This window comes from Toxotes jaculatrix, chromosome 6 (genome assembly GCF_017976425.1).
Source record: "Toxotes jaculatrix isolate fToxJac2 chromosome 6, fToxJac2.pri, whole genome shotgun sequence".
NCBI lineage: Eukaryota > Metazoa > Chordata > Actinopteri > Toxotidae > Toxotes > Toxotes jaculatrix.
The window spans coordinates 6,476,541-6,498,869 of record NC_054399.1 but is presented as its reverse complement, the minus strand read 5'-3'; the positions used below and the strand labels follow the sequence as shown (position 1 = coordinate 6,498,869).

The 22,329-nt window shown below is 38.6% G+C and overlaps 5 protein-coding genes and 1 pseudogene across 6 annotated transcripts in view; 1 reads left to right on the top strand and 5 right to left on the bottom strand.

Moving 5' to 3' along the window:
* Positions 1–29: 29 nt before the first annotated feature.
* LOC121183334 lies at positions 30–11,640 on the bottom strand (annotated as a pseudogene).
* The window catches only part of polrmt (polymerase (RNA) mitochondrial (DNA directed)), a 121,433-nt gene continuing 99,664 nt past the window's right edge, over positions 561–22,329 (top strand). Inside the window, exon 1 of the mRNA XM_041040273.1 lies at positions 561–646. The gene's annotated coding sequence lies outside the window, so the exon portion shown is untranslated. The remainder of the gene's footprint in view (positions 647–22,329) is intronic.
* LOC121183271 (duodenase-1-like) lies at positions 8,217–21,995 on the bottom strand. Of its 2 annotated transcripts, none has more exons than XM_041040276.1 (5): positions 21,983–21,995; positions 9,359–9,485; positions 9,068–9,203; positions 8,590–8,841; positions 8,217–8,474 (listed from the first exon to the last, which is right to left on the bottom strand). In XM_041040276.1, exons 2-5 carry the CDS (start codon positions 9,457–9,459, stop codon positions 8,217–8,219), a joined length of 747 nt encoding a protein of 248 aa, XP_040896210.1. In that variant the 5' UTR covers positions 9,460–9,485; positions 21,983–21,995. The 2 variants fall into 2 exon arrangements, with proteins under 2 accessions (XP_040896210.1, XP_040896209.1); XM_041040275.1 differs by lacking the exon at positions 21,983–21,995 and adding an exon at positions 9,589–10,173 and having other exon boundaries at positions 9,359–9,506.
* LOC121183276 (duodenase-1-like) lies at positions 13,447–15,019 on the bottom strand. Its single transcript, XM_041040282.1, has 5 exons — positions 14,860–15,019; positions 14,624–14,771; positions 14,315–14,450; positions 13,832–14,086; positions 13,447–13,717 (listed from the first exon to the last, which is right to left on the bottom strand). The coding sequence occupies exons 1-5, from the start codon at positions 14,915–14,917 to the stop codon at positions 13,559–13,561; spliced, it is 756 nt and encodes a 251-aa protein (XP_040896216.1). The 5' UTR covers positions 14,918–15,019; the 3' UTR covers positions 13,447–13,558.
* LOC121183275 (duodenase-1-like) lies at positions 17,179–18,740 on the bottom strand. Its single transcript, XM_041040281.1, has 5 exons — positions 18,582–18,740; positions 18,346–18,493; positions 18,042–18,177; positions 17,564–17,821; positions 17,179–17,449 (listed from the first exon to the last, which is right to left on the bottom strand). Exons 1-5 carry the CDS (start codon positions 18,637–18,639, stop codon positions 17,291–17,293), a joined length of 759 nt encoding a protein of 252 aa, XP_040896215.1. The 5' UTR covers positions 18,640–18,740; the 3' UTR covers positions 17,179–17,290.
* Positions 20,693–22,149, bottom strand: LOC121183277 (duodenase-1-like). The gene is made up of 5 exons (XM_041040283.1): positions 22,082–22,149; positions 21,856–22,003; positions 21,545–21,680; positions 21,062–21,316; positions 20,693–20,958 (listed from the first exon to the last, which is right to left on the bottom strand). Exons 1-5 carry the CDS (start codon positions 22,137–22,139, stop codon positions 20,800–20,802), a joined length of 756 nt encoding a protein of 251 aa, XP_040896217.1. The 5' UTR covers positions 22,140–22,149; the 3' UTR covers positions 20,693–20,799.

Below are 22,329 nucleotides of genomic sequence, written 5' to 3'. Positions count from 1 at the left end.
TTTTAACAGACACACCAATCACCCAAATCTATATTATCATTATTTTAAGTTACTCATTACACCATAAAGTTGCACAATACAGCTGCAGCCAACATGTTACAGAGTGTAAGTGCACGTGGTGTCACCCAGCCGACTAGATACGCTGCATCTACTCAGGCTCGGCGTATTAATTTGACCCATAAAAAAGTCAGAATTTTTCCATAGATTACTGCAGAATTTATGGTTTTATTCATCATGTTAAGATTGTGTTGATACATATTAAATATTGTGGGCACTGGATTTTATCTGACATTTATATATTGTATAATCAGAACAAAATGCTCCAACTGGGGACTTCTCAATAACCACTGCACTGCATTGTTAAACAAATATTAAACAACTTAACATCACATATGTGTATATTATTAAGAGCCTTGTTTTGAAGAATACAGCCCACACATTATCAATCAATCTATTTTGCCTAATTCTCGTTTAACACACTTTTAATCCATTCCCTGAAGAATGATATACGTGTGTAGACATCTGGAGTCCTGGGGTCTCCACATCGCAGGCCGGAGAACGAGACGACACCTGCCAGAGCTCCATCACACAGCAAAGGACCGCCAGAATCCCCCTTGAGACAAAAGACAAGGTACAAGACACTCAGGTAGGTGTACTTTATTTAAAATACGCTGTTCTATTTTTTTCTGTTCTCAGCGTTGCATGATCAATGTCCTGCAAGTGCATTTTCTCACCGAGCAGAAACCTTGAAAGCTACGTGCCCCAATGCCGCAAATCATTGATGTGGTGATAGGAACTTCTCCCCATCTCCTACGACATCTTCTCATTGAAAGGATGGTTACGTTGACTTCCTGCAGTGTGTTTGCTAAGGTGTCGTTATCATCTATATCCCCCCAGCCAGCTGTAATGCAGCGATTCCTTCTGTTCACCTCGCCTTTTTTCAGAGAGATCAGCTGCACTGCTTCAGTCAGTTGGGCTCTGCGGTTGAGCTGACATGAGAAGATTAATGGTAAAGAAACAGAAAATGTTAAATGCGTTCAATTCTGTGCAATCTTAACATCATGTTTTGTGTTTTGGTGCAAGCTAAAAACAATGACAGAGAGTTTCTTCTGTTTAAAATCTGACATAGTGTAGTAGACATCAGCTCATTTTCCTCACCTTTAGCAGCATAATATCATTTGCATGTTCGTCATACTCAGGATGTGGAATGGACTTGACAGCCTTGAACTCCTGCTTTGTAGACTCATTACCTGACAGAGAATCAGCTCCAAGCACAACTGTGTATGGTCTAGAAATCACAATTGAATGAAGACTGGACATTAGATGTGATGTTAAGGCTTCTAATAAACTCTGAGATGTTGCGAGAAAACATATTGACCGTTTTCAAACCTACAAGTTATACAAGTTTTTTAGATCAATTTCATATTCATCTTCAATTGAGTAGATTGTTATAGTCGTTGATGTAGTTATGTTACTGCTGCCCACAAAACAAAAGGTTTTGCATTCTTACATGGGTATCTCACAATGTGCTGCTGTGAGCACAAAGTCCTCTCTCACCAGTGCTCCCCCACAGTTGTGTGTACCTTGGACACGCAATGAGGCCATGTAGGGTCGTGAGTGGGGGGCAGCATCTCTGCCTCCAACAATATGAGAACCATCAGCTCCTGAAACACAACATACATCATAATTTACCTATGTTAATCCATCTTCATTTAAATTTTTAGCAAATTGCTGGTTGTTTGGCTGCTTTTGGATTTTTATCATAAAGGCATGTAGCTTACCATTTGGGACAAAGAACAGCAGGAGTACAAGGAGCACAAAGCTGACTGCCATGGTCTCTGGTCAAATCTATATTTTCCACTCCTGCTCTTATAATGTTTGGTGAAGAAAGCATCTTGCTTCTTTTGTGGTTTTTGTTGCTTCAGTGAATTTGTTAACATGCTGTTGGGTTTTTGGTGAAGCTGGGATTACAAAAGAAATGCTTTTATTTTCAAAAGAAAGTTGATGCAAGGAACGGTTTGAGTTAACGGTGCAACAGCTTTAAAAAATAAAAAAGCACAGCTTTGCCATACATCTCCTGGAATCATGTCTTATGATGTCCTCTGATGACTTGAAAGTCATACACTTGTTAAAATATGTAATTTTTTTAAATTAAAGTCCACATTCATAAAATGAAATATATCCAAATGACAAGTAGAATTAAAGACCAAATTTTATACTATTTATTGTGTATGTGTTAGCATGTCTGTGTGGGATACCGTGGTTTATTCCTCAGTGTTATTGCTTAGATTTAAATCTGAAAGTGATAGTAAATGTCACTTCTCTCTTTTTTTATCAGGTTACATCATGTTTGGTTTTTTAAAAAGTACTCTTAAGAAAGGATGTGGTTTTGTGTCATGGAACAAACTGCAGCATGTAAGTGGGTTTCTCAACTGTGTGGGACTTTGCATGGTTGTCTGTCAAAGTTCCTGTTGACAGACGACTATACACTGAATGTGTTGTTGGTCAGAAATATCTCAATAACTAGTGGATAGACTGCCATGAAATTTTGACTTTAGTGATCCTCTGACTTTTCCTGTAGTGGGGTGACATTTGTGATTTTTAGGAAAATGTCTCAACAACTGTTTGTAAAATAGCCTTGTTATTCAGTGCAGCAGAAATTGTTTCAACTTTAACATACGTTATCCCTTCACTTTCATGTCACACCACTATCAGGCCAAAATGTTGTCCAATACTTTGGTTCACGTGGTTATACCTGCAAAATGGATGACTTGAGTTTTGTGCCAATTTGCATATGTTAGCATTCTAACATGCTAAACTAAGACAATAAATATGGGAAATATTATACCGTCGAAACATCAGCGTGTTTGCATTGTCACTGTGAGCATGTTAGCATGCTCGTATTGGCATTCAGCTGAAAGCTCTGCTGCATCTAAGTATAGTTTCACAGAGCTGCTGGCACAACTGACACATTTGGTTAAATGGTTGTTTAAATAGCAAATAGATTTGTGCTCATATTTGTATTTTGGTTCCTTTTTGATTTAATTAGATATCATAGATATCAGGTTAGGATTATTTTTGCAGATTATTTTTCCCCTACTGTTTGTCGATACTTCTCAGTCATATTTAGTCAATTTTTGTTTGGATGAATTTGATAAGTACATAACACTGACACGGCACAAAGGCTCTTTGGTGGGTATCTACTTGACACATCCCACCGACACGTTTCTTTGACTTGTGTGACAAGCTAGATGAAGTTAAGAAACCACAGTTTCCATCCTCAAGTTTGCGTGTCAGCTGTTGTCACACAAATTTCAACATGTCTTCAAGTGAAGTGTCATGACAGTTAATCTTATGTGTTGGGGCGGCTGTGGCTCAGGAGGTAGAGCGGGTTCGTACACTCCAATCAGAAGGTCAGTTGTGTGATCCCCAGCTCCTCTGTGTGTCAAAGTGTCGTTGGGCAGGATACTGAACCCCAAATTGCCTCAGTGTGTCTATCAGTGTGTGAATGTGTGTGCTTGTAAAAAGCGGTGTATGCTTTGTGAAAGTGCTGTGTGAATGTGACTTGAATGTGCTTTGAGTAGTTAATAAGACTAGAAAACACAATATAAATGCAGTGCATTTACAGCTTTACCATATACCTCACACACACACAATGGCTGAAGTGACTCGAGCTGCTGACCTTTGCCTCTTTTTTGTATAAGAGACCCCTGGATCAAATAAATAAATGTTCATTTTTATAATATTGCTGGTACCATCACTTACATCTTTTTCTTTTGCCTGAATGAGGTTATGAATATGCTGTTAAAATGGTTGTAAAGGCTCTGTTGGTTTCCCTGTCAGGTTAATTCACATTTATTTATTTAATCACACTGCTTTAATTTTTTGTAATAAAATCTCCTAACCTCAGTGTCCTCGCCGACCTGCTTCTCCGAACCAAAGTGACATTAATGAAGACCTTCCAACATAAACCAAGGCTATTTTCTCCAGCACCAGGCCGTGTGTGCTTTTGCTCTACTACATACTGCATCAAATTTACCTTAAGAAATTTTGTGGATATGCAGCTGGAAAGGGGCCATTGCATTTTTGAAAAAAATTCAAAAAGCATTTGGGTCGTCTGATAAAGGAAAGACAAAACAGCATTTGAATTTTTTTTTATTTTGCATTTTTGTTAAAGAGCAAAATTGACAGAGCAACATCATGTTCGAAATACAAAGTATGCTGAAGCAAAGCTTTGTGTAAGATTTTCACATTTTACATCTTTTGCTGGAGAATTTTGTTGATCCAGGAAATGTATTTTGAGATCTCCGTGTAGACGTTGGGTGTATCTGGGTAGTCACAGTGTAAATTCCTGTTGAAAGACACAACGCCAACAGCTATTCTGTTGCACACCAGCGGGCCACCAGAATCACCCTGTGAGAGGGATATAAGTCTTAATTAATCCATTCAAGATGATGTAATATGATCATATCTTTTTTGTACAAGAAACCAGCTGACACTTTCTATGAACAGACAGAAAACATTACCTGACAGAATCCTTTGTCAGTTTCATATCCACCTGCACAGATGACATTGTGTGGAAGACCAGACCATAGCTCCTTACAGACATGTGGGCTAATGACAGACACATCCACCACTCTCAGCTCATCAACAGCATTAGTGCCAGTTCGAGTGTAACCCCATCCAGCTACACTGCACTTTTGGTCGGTCATTACGTTCATGTCAGGACTGGGAAGTTCAATCAGTTGCACCTTGTTTCCCAGCTGAACTTCACCAGACAGCTGGAAATCAGAAAGTGAGAATTAAAAACTGTCTGTCTGTCTGTCTGTCTGACTGTTTGAACTCGATCTTATCTTCATCAGACTTCCATTTGACACCTGCTATAAGTTGGAGCTGATGAATCATTTAAGTGAAAGTTATTGTTAATATTGTTGCAGAATGTGAAATTGTTGTTGCCTTGAATAGTTGACAGTGTTAGAGTTTTAAAAGATATTATTACACTTCAGGGGCATTTTAGCTTAAATAAAATTTTGACTGTATTTGGTCCACTGGGTTGATTTACTTACTTTGAGAAGCATGATGTCACTCCCATGCGCAACACTGAAATAGTTCGGGTGTACGTACTTCTTTGCAATGCTTCTCTCTATTTTATCTGCACTCTTGAGATTGTGCGCTCCGAGAACAACCGTGTCCCTGAATAAGGTATAATTGAGACGTTATCAGTAGATTTTCTCAAATTGTACTTATAACAAAACAAAATAACAAGAATAATTTTATGTCTAATTACATTTAAAAAAAAAATGCTCACCCATCACAGTGCGCAGCAGTGATTACAAAGTCTTTACTGATGAGGAATCCTCCACAAACATGTTTCCCACCCTTCTGCAATGATGCCATGTATAGCATTGTGTTCACTGGGGCTTTTTCCCCATTTATGATAACACTCGCAAGTGCTAAAATAAAAAGCAGAAAATGAAAAGAAGAAAAAATGAGGTATGGTAATATCCTTTTTTCAGGCTTGACAAAAGAAGTCAGATTGTGCAACTTACCGTTTTGTCCAAGACATGTCAGCACATGAAACAGCAGAAAGTTGTGCAGAGCTTTCATCTTGGTGGCAGTCTGTGCAGCCCATCTCACTGAGCATGTCCCGTAGACCCTTTTATGCAGAGAGGAGATATCCATCTCTCTTATCGTGACTCCACATCTCTTGATCAATGCCTTTGCAAGTTTGCAAAGTATGCATCATGTGATTAGTGTGTGTTAACATGGCCTGTTACATTTAAAGATTAGTCCTTGTCTTTCGTGTCATTCACCAGTCCTTTTTGTTTTCCATTTTGTATTTAGAGCACATTATTCTTGACCACAGTGTTTTTATTCAGTGCATCAGTTCATCAACTTTTACATATGCAGAGTTTATTTTATATAGAGGGAAAAATAATTTTGAGCTGGCTTTTTTGTAAGTGAGTATTGCTAACTTCATAAACATTTGAAGAACATTATCCGTTGGCCTTTATTAAAGACTTAAGCAAGACTTAAAAATAGGAAACCCTACAAGAGTGACTTATATTTATATTTCACACTTGGTGGTTTATTAGAATGCAGTATTAGGTTATTTGAAATTTAAATTCAGTTAATGCTCCAGTTTTAGGCCAGAGAATCATAATCAGATGTGTCAGTCTAATTACTTTCACCCAATCATGTCAGAACATTAAGCAGAATTAATGTCTGTAGAACTCTCAATCTGCCCTCCTGGGGGCGTCTAGTAGTCCTTCTGAGTCTGTTCTTGACATTTATGGCTACATCCTGTCTGCAATAGAAATTTGATGCTTCCAATATCTTGATTAACTATGATTTCTTTTATGATCAGTATAGGACAACTTTAACACAGCCTGTCATACTAATACATAGGCAAATTGAAGGAAAAGGCAACATAAAGTGTCTGAGTAAGGTGTTGGGCCACCTTTAGTTCACTTTGGCATTGATTCTGCAAGCCACTGAACTCTACTGGAGGGTTTAACACCATTCTTCCTAAAGATATTCCCTTATACTTTTTTTCCACATCTCTGAAGACCAGTGCCTATGGCTTTTGCACCACTGAACTGTGTAATTGTTGACAGCCTGTTCTTGCTGACATTGTCTGATCGTGTCCTGCACTGACATGTGGCCATCCATCTGAAATCCTGTTTCTTGTCATCCCAAATTTAATTTATTGGGGTTTTCTTTCTTAAGTGTTGGTTTTTCTTCTTATGTTTTCAGGTTGTCCGTCTGTCCAGGAATCTTCTACGCGCTTTGAGGTTTCTCTGTCAAATTTTGCATGAGCGTTGACTGTGACTTAAGGCAGATCTGAAAGGAGTTTGGAGGTCAAAGGGCAAGGTCACTATGACCATATTTATGTTTTGCATGGTAATGTGATATTGTAAGAACTGTTTGAGTGACGGCTTTCAACCTTTGCACAAATGCCAACTCTGCCTCATGGATGAACTGAGTAGATTTTGGAGGACAGAGGTCAAAGGTCACAGTCGCTGTGATAGTACTAGTCTGACTAGTCAAACTAGTGCGGACTAGAAAGACCGATGCATACGGACTGATGAAGCCCCTTGGATAAGAGGCGAAACGTCTTCCCAGACAAATATAAGTCCAGTTGCCTTCGATTCAATTTGAGAGAGAGAGAGAACATAGTTTGCCTAAGTGCATTATATTATTATTACTTTCCTCTCTCTCTCTCTCTCTCTCTCTCTCTCTCTCTCTCTCTCTCTCTCTCTCTCTCTCTCTCTCGCTTTTTTCTTTTTTTAAATCTGGACGTACAGCAAAGCTAGGTGCTACCAGCTCCTGCTGGTTTCCATTTCCAAAAACCTAAAATGCTGTTGTTTGATGCTGTCTTCCTGTCATATATTACATTTGTTAATGTCATTTATGGCTTTTCATTTCTTTATTTTGTTTGTTCTGGCCTCTTTCTCTTCCTGTTAGTGGATACTACTTGGCCCATAGGCGTAGCCATGGAGGTGGGTGTCGGGTTTGAATATAAGACAATGTGAATATCAGCTTCTCCTTCTCCTTTGAGTTTTAATGGCAGTTGTCAAAGCAGCTTGTGGGTGCATTACCAGCACCTGCTGGGCTGAGAGGAGCTAATGCTGTATAAGGCTTTAGACAGAAAGTTTATAAATGGATTTTAAACCTTTTTAAATCATTGCTTAGTGAATTTTCATCATTTGAGGAAACTGTGACTGAATAATCATATTTAGAAATAAAATGAGGCACAGTTTCCTCAAATGATGAATGATGAATACCTACTCAGGTGGCTTTGGCCAACTTGGCCACCACTCTGAATCCACCTCTGGGTCACTGGTACCAACCTTGTGGAAATATTACTAATTCCTATTATGATGATGATGATGATGACATGTAAGTGGATGATCCAGTTCAGCAGCGTTCAGCTATGGTAGAGCCTTCATCTGTAACAAAACCAAGCTGCATCACTTTGGTGCAACGTCTGACTGTCTTGTTTTATTTGAGTTTTCCTGCAGTAAGTGATCCAGTTATTTCTATCACATTTACATTCAGCTTCATTCCCTCCAAACAAGGCTCTCAGTCCTAGCTGTTCTGTCCATCTACTGACAGGATTACTCAACTTAAATATATTGTGTGTCTTCTGATGAGGTTGTTATAGAAGGAACTTACACATGATATTTAAAATGTATTTTTATTTTCAGTTTCGGTTACAGTGGGTGCCAGCCCAGCTCCCCGCGATGATTGAATGAATTTCGGTCACACTGACAGACACCACAACACTTTTCTTGCATGCTGAGGCAAAGCTCATAACTTTTTGAGTGTATAAGGATATTCTTGATCCAGGGAAGGTATTTTGATACATCTGTGTAGACATTGGGTAGATCTGGGTAGTGGCAGTTTGAATTACCGAAAGACACTATACCAACAGCTATCCCGTCACACACCAGAGGGCCACCACCATCACCCTGTTAGACAGAAATTGTCTTAATTTGTTCATTCATGGTTTGATTTAAGATATTTATACCATTTCTATACAAGAAACCCAGCTGACATTGTTTATGAAAGGACAGAAAACATTACCTCACAGAATCCTTTGTCTGTGTTATATCCACCTGCACAGATGACATTGAGTGGAAGACCAGGCCACAGCTGCTCACAGACTTGGTTAATGACAGACACATCCACGACTCTCAGCTCATCAACACCTGCATGATCTGTTGCAGTGGAACCCCATCCAGCAACACTGCACTTTTCATTGTCCTCCATGTGTATTTCAGAATGGGGAAGTTGAATCGGTTGTACTCTGTTGTTCCACTGAACTTTTCCAGAGAACTGGAGAAACAAAATCAAAAACAAGAAATTAAAAACTGGCAAAGTCTAATTTCTTAACATACATTTTTCATTCACCAGACTTCAAGTTAGTAAATCAGTTGATATTGACATTGCATCTTTTCACTAAAACCATGATGTAGTTGTGTTTTACAGAACATCTTTATTTGGTATTACTAGGTTATGGTGCCACATACATGTATGATATCACCTGAACATATGTACTTACTTTGAGCAGCATGATGTCATTACTGGGTCCTGCAGACTCATACTTTGGGTGTGTGTATCTCTCCTCAATGGATCTTCTTTTTTCATTATCAGCTTCCTTGAGATTGCGAGTGCCGAGAACAACACTTGTAAGTTTCCTGGATGAGCAATAATTCAGAGTTAGTCAGTGGAATTTCTAAAATTATATAAAAATAGAAAACAACAAAAGATCTAAAAAAAGGAAAAAAGTCAGTTTATATAACAAAATCCTACTGAATTGTTTTCTAATGACATGAATCAAAAGGTAACTCACGGGTTATCACAGTGTGCAGCAGTGAGCACAAAGTCTTCACTGACAAGGAATCCTCCACATACATGACCATTGTTGTTCTGCACCGAGACCATATACAACATTGAGTTCTCTGGGGCTTTTTCCCCATTTGATACTGCATTCACAGGCGCTGCAAAGATGAGTGTAAATCGCAATTAAATTAATGTCCAAGTAAATGGTTGGTGAGTAATATTCAGATTCTGTAATCTTACCGCTTCCTTCAAGACATGCCAGAAGATGAAAAAGCAGAAATGCATGCATGATGGCAGCAACACAATTAACTTGTGTTCTTGGAGGGAGTCAAGTCCACCCTTTTACATAGAAGTTATCTTTGTCAGAATGTAAGACTCTCATCTACTTCATCTTGGCTTCTGACCACATCCTTCATGTGATGCATGTTTGTAGCTGTATTATCTTTGTATGGTCTTCTTCAAGGAACTTAAGGAAGGAACTTAAACGTGATATTAGAAATATATTTTTATTTTCAATTTCAGTTGCAGTAGTGCAGTGGTTAGCACTGTCGCCTCACAGCAAGAGGGTTCTTTGTTCAAACCCTGGTCTGGGCTTCTGCTCCCGTTCTCCCTGTGTCTGCATGGGTTTCCTCCCACACATTAGGTTAACTGGCTACTCTAAATTGCTCCTAGTGTGTCTGTGAGTGTGTGCGTGAGTGGTTGTCTGTCTTTGTGTGTTGGCCCTGCAATTGACTGGCAACCAGTCCAGTAAACTACCCAGTTAATCTCGCCTTTCGCCCATAGTCAGCTGGGATAGGGTCCAGCTCCCCACGATGAATGAATGAATTTCGGTCACACTGACAGAGCACTCTCAGACACCACAACACTTTTCTTGCATGCTGAGGCAAGGCTTGGAAAAAGATTTGTACTTCTGACTTTTTGAGTGTATAAGGATTTTCTTGATCCAGGGAAGGTATTTTGATACATCTATGTAGACGTTGGGTACATCTGGGTAGTGGCAGTTGCGGTTCTTGTTGAAAGACACTATACCAACAGCTATCCCGTCACACACCAGAGGGCCACCAGAATCACCCTGTGAGAAGAATTTATCTTAATTTGTTTATTCATGGTTTGATTTAAGATATTTATACAATTTCTATACAAGAAACCCAGCTGACATTGTTTATGAAAGGACAGAAAACATTACCTGACAGAATCCTTTGTCTGTGTTATATCCACTGGCACAGATGACATTGAGTGGAAGACCAGGCCACAGCTGCTCACAGACTTGTTGGTTAATGACAGACACATCCACCACTCTCAGCTCATCAACACCTGCATGACCTGTTCTAGTGGAACCCCATCCAGCAACACTGCACTTTTCATTGTCCTCCATGTGTATTTCAGAACGGGGAAGTTGAATCGGTTGTACTCTGTTGTTCCACTGAACTCTTCCAGACAACTGGAGAGACAAAATCAAAAATCAGAAATTAAAAACTTGGAAAGTCTAATTTCATAACATTCGTTTTTAATTCACCAGACTTCAACTTAATAAATTAATTGATATCAACATTGCATATTTTTTCTCTAAAACCATGATGTAGCTGTGTTTTGCAGAACATCTTTATTTGGTATTATTAGGTTATGGTGCCACATACATGTATGATATCACCTGAACATATGTACTTACTTTGAGCAGCATGATGTCGTTACCGTGTACTGTACCGAGACACATAATCTGGGGGTATGTATCTCTCCTCAATGGATCTTCTTTTTTCATTATCAGCTTCCTTGAGATTGTGAGTGCCAAGAACAACACTTGTAAGTTTCCTGGATGAGAGATAATTCAGAGGTAGTCAGTGGAATTTCTAAAATTATAAAAAAAATAGAAAACAACAAAGGATCTGAAAAAAAAAGGATATATAACAGAATCCTATTGAATTGTTTTCTAATGACATGAATCAAAAGGTAACTCACGCGATATCACACTGTGCAGCAGTGAGCACAAAGTCCTCACTGACAAGGAATCCTCCACAAACATGACCATTGTTGTTCTGCACCGACACCATATACAACATTGAGTTCTCTGGGGCTTTTTCCCCATTTATTACTGCATTCACAGGCGCTGCAAAGATGAGTGTAAATCGCAATTAAATTAATGTCCAAGTAAATGGTTGGTGAATATTCAGATTCTGTAATCTTACCGCTTCCTTCAAGACATGCCAGAAGATGAAAAAGCAGAAATTTGTGCAGACCATGCATGATGGCAGCAACACAGTTAACTTGTGTTCTTGGAGAGAGTCAAGTCCACCCTTTTACACAGAAGTTATCTTTGTCGGAATGTAGGACTCTCATCTACTTCATCTTGGCGTCTGACCACAGCCTTCATGCGATGCATGTTTGTAGCTGTATTATCTTTGAAGATCATCTACATTTATTTTAATTAGTGCCTCATCAGCCTGAAGTGACATACTGTTGATCAGTATGAAATGAGTTTAACATATTCAGTCACCTTGATTCAACACTTACTTTTTGCAAATGCATGGACATGAAAATTCTCATTCTCATCATTCAACTGTGTGAAGCTGCTTTAGTTGACAGGCTACAGTATATGGATATGTACACCCCTTTGCACACTTTGCTAAAACTAATGGAAGAGAAGTTTTCGCAAAGAGAAGAAAACAAGAAAACAAACTGACTTTCACTCCTGAGGTAACAGTGGTTTCCTCCCTGTACAAATGTATTTAGGTGTATTACCCTGCCACGTTCTGTTTACATATTGTTGATATGCATTTCATTTAAGAAATAAACATATCTTGAAGTATGGGCTGGCTCAGTTTTCGCTGGTGTGTAATAACTTAGCAGTAATATAACAACATGAAGAAGAAATGCACAGACTGTAACATGGCAGAAGGAAATTTAAATGTTGTCTTTGGTGTGTCCCTGTTTCATATCATGTGGCTTAATTTGAAATAACTTCCATCTGTTGTAGCGTGACTTCTAGCCAGTCTCTCTCCAATGTAGTTTTGCTACCTGCATTATCTTTTTATGTAAATCTCTCTCTCTCTCTCTCTCTTTTTTAATCTTGTTCTTTGTGGTATCTTTGTGTGTGGAACTAGTCCCACAGCAGCTTTAAATACATACATGATATGAGTAGTAGGTAATATATCCAAAACAGTCCATCATATTAATCTTTTCTGCCTCTTCTTCCTTTTATGTCTTCATCTGCTTAATTTTTGTTTAGCTGTTAGTGGATACTACTTGGCCCATAGGTGTAGCCATGGAGGTGGGTGTTGGGTTTGAAGCTAAGACTTTGTTTTTGAAAAGACAATGTGAATATCAGCTTCTTCTTCTCCTTCTTTGAGTTTTAATGGCAGTTGGCAAAGCAGCTTGTGGGTGCATTACCACCACCTGCTGGACTGAGAGGAGCAAACACAGTATAAAGCTTTAGAGAGAAAGTTTAAAAATGGATTTTGAACCCGTGTTTTATTGCAAAGACATTGCTTAGTGAATTCTCATCATTTGAGGAAACTGTGACTGAGTAATCATAGAGATAAAATGAGGCACAGTTTGGAATGAATATTCAGTCGCCGCACAGGTACACAACTAGATTTACATGGTAAGTGTTTGTGTTAGTGATGCCTTGCTGTAGTTTTTTCACTCACTGAAATGAATAAGGCAAAAGTGTGGATGTAGGTGTACCTACTCAGGTGGCATTGGCCACCCTGGCCACCACTCTGAATCCACCTCTGGGTCACTGGCACCCAATGTGTCATTTCAACCTTGTGGAAATATTACTAATTCCTAAAATGATAATGATGATGATGATGATGACATTTAAGTGGATGATCCAGTTCAGCAGCGCTCAGCTATGGTAGAGCCTTCATGTCTAATGAAACCAAGCTGCATCACTTTGGTGCAACGTCTGACTGTCTTGTTTTATTTGAGTTTTCCTGCAGTAAGTGATCCAGTTATTTCTATTACATTTACATTCAGCTTCATTCCCTCCAAACAAGGCTCTCAGTCCTGGCTGTTCTGTCCATCTACTGACAGGATTACTCAACTTAAATATATTTTGTGTCTTCTGATGAGGTTGTTAAAGAAGGAACTTAAACGATATTAGAAATATATTTTTATTTTCAATTTTGATCACACTGACAGAGCACTCTCAGACACCATAACACTTTCCTTGCATGCTGAGGCAAGGCTTGGAAAAAGATTTGTACTCATGTCATTTTTTGTTTTTGAGGATTTTCTTGATCCAGGGAAGGTATTTTGATACATCTGTGTAGACGTTGGGTACATCTGGGTAGGTGCAGTTGAAGTTCTTGTTGAAAGACACTATACCAACAGCTATCCCCTTACACACCAGAGGGCCACCAGAATCACCCTGTGAGAAGGAAATATCTGAATTTGTTTATTCATGATTTGATTTAAGATATTTATACCATTTCTATACAAGAAACCCAGCTGACATTGTTTATGAAAGGACAGAAAACATTACCTGACAGAATCCTTTGGTTGTGTTATATCCACCTGCACAGATGACATTGTGTGGAAGACCAGGCCATTTCTCCCTACAGACTTGTTGGTTAATGACAGACACATCCACCACTCTCAGCTCATCAACACTTCTATGACTCATTCCAGTGTAACCCCATCCAGCAACACTGCACTTTTCATCGTCCTCCATGTGTATTTCAGAATGGGGAAGTTGAATCGGTTGTACTCTGTTGTTCCACTGAACTTTTCTAGACAACTGGAGAAACAAAATCAAAAATCAGAAATTAAAAACTGGCAAAGTCTAATTTCATAACATTCGTTTTTCATTCACCAGACTTCAAGTTGATAAATTGATTTATATTGACATTGCACATTTTTTCACTAAAACCATGATGTAGCTGTGTTTTGCAGAACATCTTTATTTGGTATTATTAGGTTATGGTGCCACATACATGTATGATATCACCTGAACATATGTACTTACTTTGAGCAGCATGATGTCGTTTCCTTGTCCTACAGACTCATACTTTGGGTGTGTGTATTTCTCCTCAATGGATCTTCTTTTTTCATTATCAGCTTCCTTGAGATTGTGAGTGCCGAGAACAACACTTGTAGGTTTCCTGGATCAGCGATAATTCAGAGGTAGTCAGTGGATTTTCTAAAAGTATATAAAAATAGAAAACAACAAAGGATCTAAAAAAAAAAAGAAAAGAAAAGAAAAGAAAAAAGTCATTTTAAATAACAAAATCCTATTGAATTGTTTTCTAATGACATGAATCAAAAGGTAATTCACGGGTCATCACAGTGTGCAGCAGTGAGCACAAAGTCTTCACTAACAAGGAATCCTCCACATACATGACCATTGTTGTTCTGCACCGAGACCATATACAACATTGAGTTCTCTGGGGCTTTTTCCCCATTTATTATTTCATTTCCAAGCGCTGAAAAGAAGAATTAAAATTGTAATTAATGATTAATTAATGTCTCAGTGATTGGTTGGTGAGTAATATTCAGATTCTGTAATCTTACCGTTTCCTCCAAGACATGCCAGAAGATGAAAAAGCAGAAATTTGCACAGACAATGCATGATGGCAGCAACACAATTAACTTGTGTTCTTGGGGGGTATCAAGTCTCTCCTTTTATACAGAACATCGCTTTGTCAACATGTGTGATTTTCATCTAGGTCATGTTGATTTCTGTCCACATCCTTTGTGCGATGTACGTTTGCAGCTGTTTTATCTTTGTAAGATCTTCTTCCTTTATTTTATCTAGTGTCTCGTCAGCCTGAAGTCACTGTTGATCAGTATGAAATGAGTTTAACATATTCAGTCACATTGATTCAACACTTACTTTTTGGAAATGCGTGGACATGAAAACTCTCATTCTCATCATTCAACAGTGTGAAGCTGCTTTAGTTGACAGGCTACAGTATATGGATATGTACACCCCTTTGCACATCTTGCTAAAACTAATGGAAGAAAACAAGCAAACAAACAAACTGACTGTACAAATGTATTTGAGTGTATTGCCCTGCTACATTCTGTTTACATACTGTTGTTGTTGAAAAGCATTTCAGTTAAGAAATAAACAGTATATGTTGAAATATGGGCTGGTTCAGTTTTCGCTGGTGTGTAATAACTTTGCAGTAATATAACAACAGGAAGAAGAAACGTGCAGACTGTAACATGGCAGAAGGAAATTCAAATTGTCATCTTTGGTGTGAGGTCGGTACGGTGGTGCAGTGGTTAGCACTGTCGCCTCACAGCAAGAGGGTTCCAGATTCGAACCCCGGTCTGGGCTCCTCTGTGCGGAGTTTGCACGTTCCTCCAGTGTCTGCGTAGCCAATTAACCTAACATGCACATTAGATTTGACTACTCTAAATTTCCCGTAGGTGTGTGTGTGTGTGGTTGTCTGTCTTTCTGTGTCAGCCCTGCAATCGCTGGACGACCAGTCCAGACTGTACCCCGCCTTTCACCCATAGATAGCTGGGATAAGCTCCAGCTCCCTGTTTCATTTCAAATGGCTTAATATGAAGTAACTTCCATCTGTTGTATCATGACTTCTAGCCTGTCTCTGTAGTTTTGCTGCCTGAATTGTCTTTCTTTTTCTTAATCTCTCTCTCTCCTTTTTTTTTTTTGTGGTATTTTTGTTTGTGGAACTAGTGCCACAGCAGCTTTAAATACATACATGATATGAGTAGTAGGTAATATATCCCACACAGTCGATCATACTAATCTTTTTTTCCCTCTTCTTCCTTTCATGTCATCCACCATTTAGTTTTTGTTTAGCAGTTTGGATAAAGAGATACTTTGAGTTTCTTTATCTTGTTGGTTTTTGTTCCATCTGGGCCTCATTCTCTCATTGTTTACAAGTATTACTTAGCCTCGTAACATAATTGTTATTGTGGATATACAGTAAATCTACCTGCTACCAGCTCCTGCTGACTCTCCTCTCTACATTTCCAACAACCCAATATGTATAATATAATAAGTTGTTTGATGCTCTCTTCCTGTCATATATTACATTTGTTAATGTCATCTATGGCTTTTCATTACTTTATTTTGTTCATTCTGGCCTCTTTCTCTTTCTGTTAGTGGATACTACTTGGCCCATAGGTGTAGCCATGGAGGTGGGTGTCGGGTTTGAAGACTTTGTGTTTGAAAAGACAATGTGAATATCAGCTTCTTCTTCTCCTTCTTTGAGTTTTAATGGCAGTTGGCAAAGCAGCTTGAGGAGCTAATGCTGTATAAGGCTTTAAGACAGAAAGTTTATAAATGGATTTTGAACCCGTGTTTGATTGCAAAGACATTGCTTAGTGAATTTTCATCATTTGAGGAAACTGTGACTGAATAATCATATTTAGAGATAAAATGAGGCACAGTTTGGAATGAACATTCAGGCTCAGAGGCACACATCTAGATTTACATGGTGTTTGTGTTAGTGATGTCTTGTTGTAGCTTTTCACTCAAATGAAATGAATAAGGAAAAAGTGTGGATGTAGGTGTACCTACTCAGGTGGCTTTGGCCACTGTGGCCGCCACTCTGAATCCACCTCTGGGTCACCTGCACCAAATGTGCCATTTCAACCCTGTGGAAATATTACTAATTCCTAAAATGATGATGAAGCTGCATCACTTTGGTGTAACGTCTGACTGTCTTGTTTTATTTGAGTTTTCCTGCAGTAAGTGATGAAGTTATTTTTATCACATTTACATTCAGCTTCATTCCCTCCAAACAAGGCTCTCAGTCCTGGCTGTTCTGTCCATCCAGTTATCAGGATTACTCAACTTAAACATATTTTGTTTTCTTCTGATGAGGTTGTTATAGAAGGAACTTGCACATGGTATTTGAAATATATTTTTATTTTCACTTTCGGTCACACTGACAGAGCACTCTCAGACACCAGAACACTTTTCTTGCATGCTGAGGCAAGGCTTGGAAAAAGATTTGTACTCATGTCATTTTTTGTTTTTGAGGATTTTCTTGATCCAGGGAAGGTATTTTGATACATCTGTGTAGACGTTGGGTACATCTGGGTAGTGGCAGTTCAAGTTCTTGTTGAAAGACACTATACCAACAGGTTTCTCCTTACACACCAGAGGGCCACCAGAATCACCCTGTGAGAAGGAAATATCTGAATTTGTTTATTCATGGTTTGATTTAAGATATTTATACCATTTCTAAACAAGAAACCCAGCTGACGTTGTTTATGAAAGGACCGAAAACATTACCTGGCAGAATCCTTTGGTTGTGTTATATCCACCTGCACAGATGACATTGAGTGGAAGACCAGGCCATTTCTCCCTACAGACTTGTTGGTTAATGACAGACACATCCACCACTCTCAGCTCATCAACACTTCCATGACCTGTTCTAGTGGAACCCCATCCAGCAACACTGCACTTTTCATTGTCCTCCACCGGGTGTATTTCAGAACGGGGAAGTTGAATCGGTTGTACTCTGTTGTTCCACTGAACTTTTCCAGACAACTGGAGAAACAAAATAAAAAATTAAAAACTGGCAAAGTCTAATTTCATAACATGCGTTTTTCATTCACCAGACTTCAAGTTAATAAATTGATTGATATTGACATTGCACATTTTTCACTAAAACCATGATGTAGCTGTGTTTTGCAGAACATCTTTATTTGGTATTATTAGGTTATGGTGCCACATACATGTATGATATCACCTGAACATATGTACTTACTTTGAGCAGCATGATGTCGTTTCCTTGTCCTACAGACTCATACTTTGGGTGTGTGTATTTCTCCTCAATGGATCTTCTTTTTTCATTATCAGCTTCCTTGAGATTGTGAGTGCCGAGAACAACACTTGTAGGTTTCCTGGATCAGCGATAATTCAGAGGTAGTCAGTGGATTTTCTAAAAGTATATAAAAATAGAAAACAACAAAGGATCTAAAAAAAAAAAGAAAAGAAAAGAAAAAAGTCATTTTAAATAACAAAATCCTATTGAATTGTTTTCTAATGACATGAATCAAAAGGTAACTCACGGGTCATCACAGTGTGCAGCAGTGAGCACAAAGTCTTCACTAACAAGGAATCCTCCACATACATGACCATTGTTGTTCTGCACCGAGACCATATACAACATTGAGTTCTCTGGGGCTTTTTCCCCATTTATTATTTCATTTCCAAGCGCTGAAAAGAAGAATTAAAATTGTAATTAATGATTAATTAATGTCTCAGTGATTGGTTGGTGAGTAATATTCAGATTCTGTAATCTTACCGTTTCCTCCAAGACATGCCAGAAGATGAAAAAGCAGAAATTTGCACAGACAATGCATGATGGCAGCAACACAATTAACTTGTGTTCTTGGGGGGTATCAAGTCTCTCCTTTTATACAGAACATCGCTTTGTCAACATGTGTGATTTTCATCTAGGTCATGTTGATTTCTGTCCACATCCTTTGTGCGATGTACGTTTGCAGCTGTTTTATCTTTGTAAGATCTTCTTCCTTTATTTTATCTAGTGTCTCGTCAGCCTGAAGTCACTGTTGATCAGTATGAAATGAGTTTAACATATTCAGTCACATTGATTCAACACTTACTTTTTGGAAATGCGTGGACATGAAAACTCTCATTCTCATCATTCAACAGTGTGAAGCTGCTTTAGTTGACAGGCTACAGTATATGGATATGTACACCCCTTTGCACATCTTGCTAAAACTAATGGAAGAAAACAAGCAAACAAACAAACTGACTGTACAAATGTATTTGAGTGTATTGCCCTGCTACATTCTGTTTACATACTGTTGTTGTTGATAAGCATTTCAGTTAAGAAATAAACAGTATATGTTGAAATATGGGCTGGTTCAGTTTTCGCTGGTGTGTAATAACTTTGCAGTAATATAACAACAGGAAGAAGAAACGTGCAGACTGTAACATGGCAGAAGGAAATTCAAATTGTCATCTTTGGTGTGAGGTCGGTACGGTGGTGCAGTGGTTAGCACTGTCGCCTCACAGCAAGAGGGTTCCAGATTCGAACCCCGGTCTGGGCTCCTCTGTGCGGAGTTTGCACGTTCCTCCAGTGTCTGCGTAGCCAATTAACCTAACATGCACATTAGATTTGACTACTCTAAATTTCCCGTAGGTGTGTGTGTGTGTGGTTGTCTGTCTTTCTGTGTCAGCCCTGCAATCGCTGGACGACCAGTCCAGACTGTACCCCGCCTTTCACCCATAGATAGCTGGGATAAGCTCCAGCTCCCTGTTTCATTTCAAATGGCTTAATATGAAGTAACTTCCATCTGTTGTATCATGACTTCTAGCCTGTCTCTGTAGTTTTGCTGCCTGGATTGTCTTTCTTTTTCTTAATCTCTCTCTCTCCTTTTTATTTGTGGTATCTTTGTGTGTGGAACTAGGACCACAGCAGCTTTAAATACATACATGATATGAGTAGTAGGTAATATATCCCACACAGTCGATCATACTAATCTTTTTTTCCTCTTCTTCCTTTCATGTCATCCACCATTTAGTTTTTGTTTAGCAGTTTGGATAAAGAGAGTTTCTTTATCTTGTTGGTTTTTGTTCCATCTGGGCCTCATTCTCTCATTGTTTACAAGTATTACTTAGCCTCGTAACATAATTGTTATTGTGGACATACAGTAAAGCTAGCTGCTACCAGCTCCTGCTGGCTCTCCTCTTTCCATTTCTCTTCCTGTTAGTGGATACTACTTGGCCCATAGGTGTAGCCATGGAGGTGGGTGTTGGGTTTGAAGCTAAGACTTTGTGTTTGAAAAGACCATGTGAATATCAGCTTCCTCTTCTCCTTCTTTGAGTTTTAATGGCAGTTGGCAAAGCAGCTTGAGGAGCTAATGCTGTATAAGGCTTTAGACAGAAAGTTTATAAATGGATTTTGAACCCGTGTTTGATTGCAAAGACATTGCTTAGTGAATTTTCATCATTTGAGGAAACTGTGACTGAATAATCATACTTAGAGATAAAATGAGGCACAGTTTGGAATGAACATTCAGGCTCAGAGGCACACATCTAGATTTACATGGTAAATGTTTGTGTTAGTGATGCCTTGCTGTAGTTTTTTCACTCAAATGAAATGAATAAGGAAAAAGTGTGGATGTAGGTGTACCTACTCAGTTGGCTTTGGCCACCCTGGCTGCCACTCTAAATCCACCTCTGGGTCACTGGCACCAAATGTGTCATTTCAACCTTGTGAAAATATTACTAATTCCTAAAATGATGATGATGATGACATTTAAGTGGATGATCCAGTTTAGCAGCACTCAGCTGCTAAACTATCATCTACTGGCAGGATTACGCAACCTAAATATATAGTGTCTCCTGATGAGGTTGTTGTAGAAGGAACTTGCACATGGTATTTGAAATATATTTTTATTTTCACTTTCGGTCACACTGACAGAGCAGTCTCAGACACCAGAACACTTTTCTTGCATGCTGAGGCAAGGTTTGGAAAAAGATTTGTACTCATGTCATTTTTTGTTTTTGAGGATTTTCTTGATCCAGGGAAGGTATTTTGATACATCTGTGTAGACGTTGGGTACATCTGGGTAGTTGCAGTTGTAGTTCTTGTTGAAAGACACTATACCAACAGCTATCCCCTTACACACCAGAGGGCCACCCCAATCACCCTGTGAGAAGGAAATATCTGGATTTGTTTGATTTAAGATATTTATACCATTTCTATACAAGAAATCCAGCTGACATTGTTTATGAAAGGACAGAAAACATTACCTGACAGAATCCTTTGGTTGTGTTATATCCACCTGCACAGATGACATTGAGTGGAAGACCAGACCATTTCTCCCTACAGACTTGTTGGTTAATGACAGACACATCCACCACTCTCAGCTCATCAACACTTCTATGATTCATTCCAGTGTAACCCCATCCAGCAACACTGCACTTTTCATTGTCCTCCATGTGTATTTCAGAACGGGGAAGTTGAATCGGTTGTACTCTGTTGTTCCACTGAACTTTTCCAGACAACTGGAGAAACAAAATCAAAAATCAGAAATTAAAAACTGGCAAAGTCTAATTTCATCACGTACATTTTTCATTCACCAAACTTCAAGTTAGTAAATCAGTTGATATTGACATTGCACATTTTTTCACTAAAACCATGATGTAGTTGTGTTTTGCAGAACATCTTTATTTGGTATTATTAGGTTATGGTGCCACATACATGTATGATATCACCTGAACATATGTACTTACTTTGAGCAGCATGATGTTGTTTCCTTGTCCTACAGACACATAATCTTGGGGTTTGTATTTCTCCTCAATGGATCTTCTTTTTTCATTATCAGCTTTCTTGAGATTGTGAGTGCCGACAACAACACTTGTAGGTTTCCTGGATGAGCAATAATTCAGAAGTAGTCAGTGGAATTTCTAAAATTATAAAAAAAAATAGAAAACAACTAAGGATCTTTAAAAAAAAAATAAAGAAAAGAAAAATGTCATTTTATATAACAAAATCCTATTGAATTGTTTTCTAATGACATGACATGAATCAAAAGGTAACTCACTTGTCAATACAGTGAGCAGCAGTGAGCACAAAGTCTTCACTGACAAGGAATCCTCCACATACATGACCATTGTTGTTCTGCACCGAGACCATATACAACATTGAGTTCTCTGGGACTTTTTCCCCATTTATTATTTCATTTCCAAGTGCTGAAAAGATGAGTGTAAATCATAATTAATGATTTATTAATGTCTCCGTCAATGGTTGGTGAATAATATTAATCTTACCGTTTCCTCCAAGACATGCCAGAAGATGAAAAAGCAGAAATTTGCACAGACAATGCATGATGGCAGCAACACAATTAACTTGTGTTCCTGGGGGGCTGTCAAGTCCACCCTTTTATACAGAACGTCGCTTTGTCAACATGTGTGATTCTCATCTAAGTCATGTTGATTCCTGGTCACATCCTTTGTGCGATGTACGTTTGCAGCTGTTTTATCTTCACAAGATCTTCTTCATTTATTTTATCTAGTGC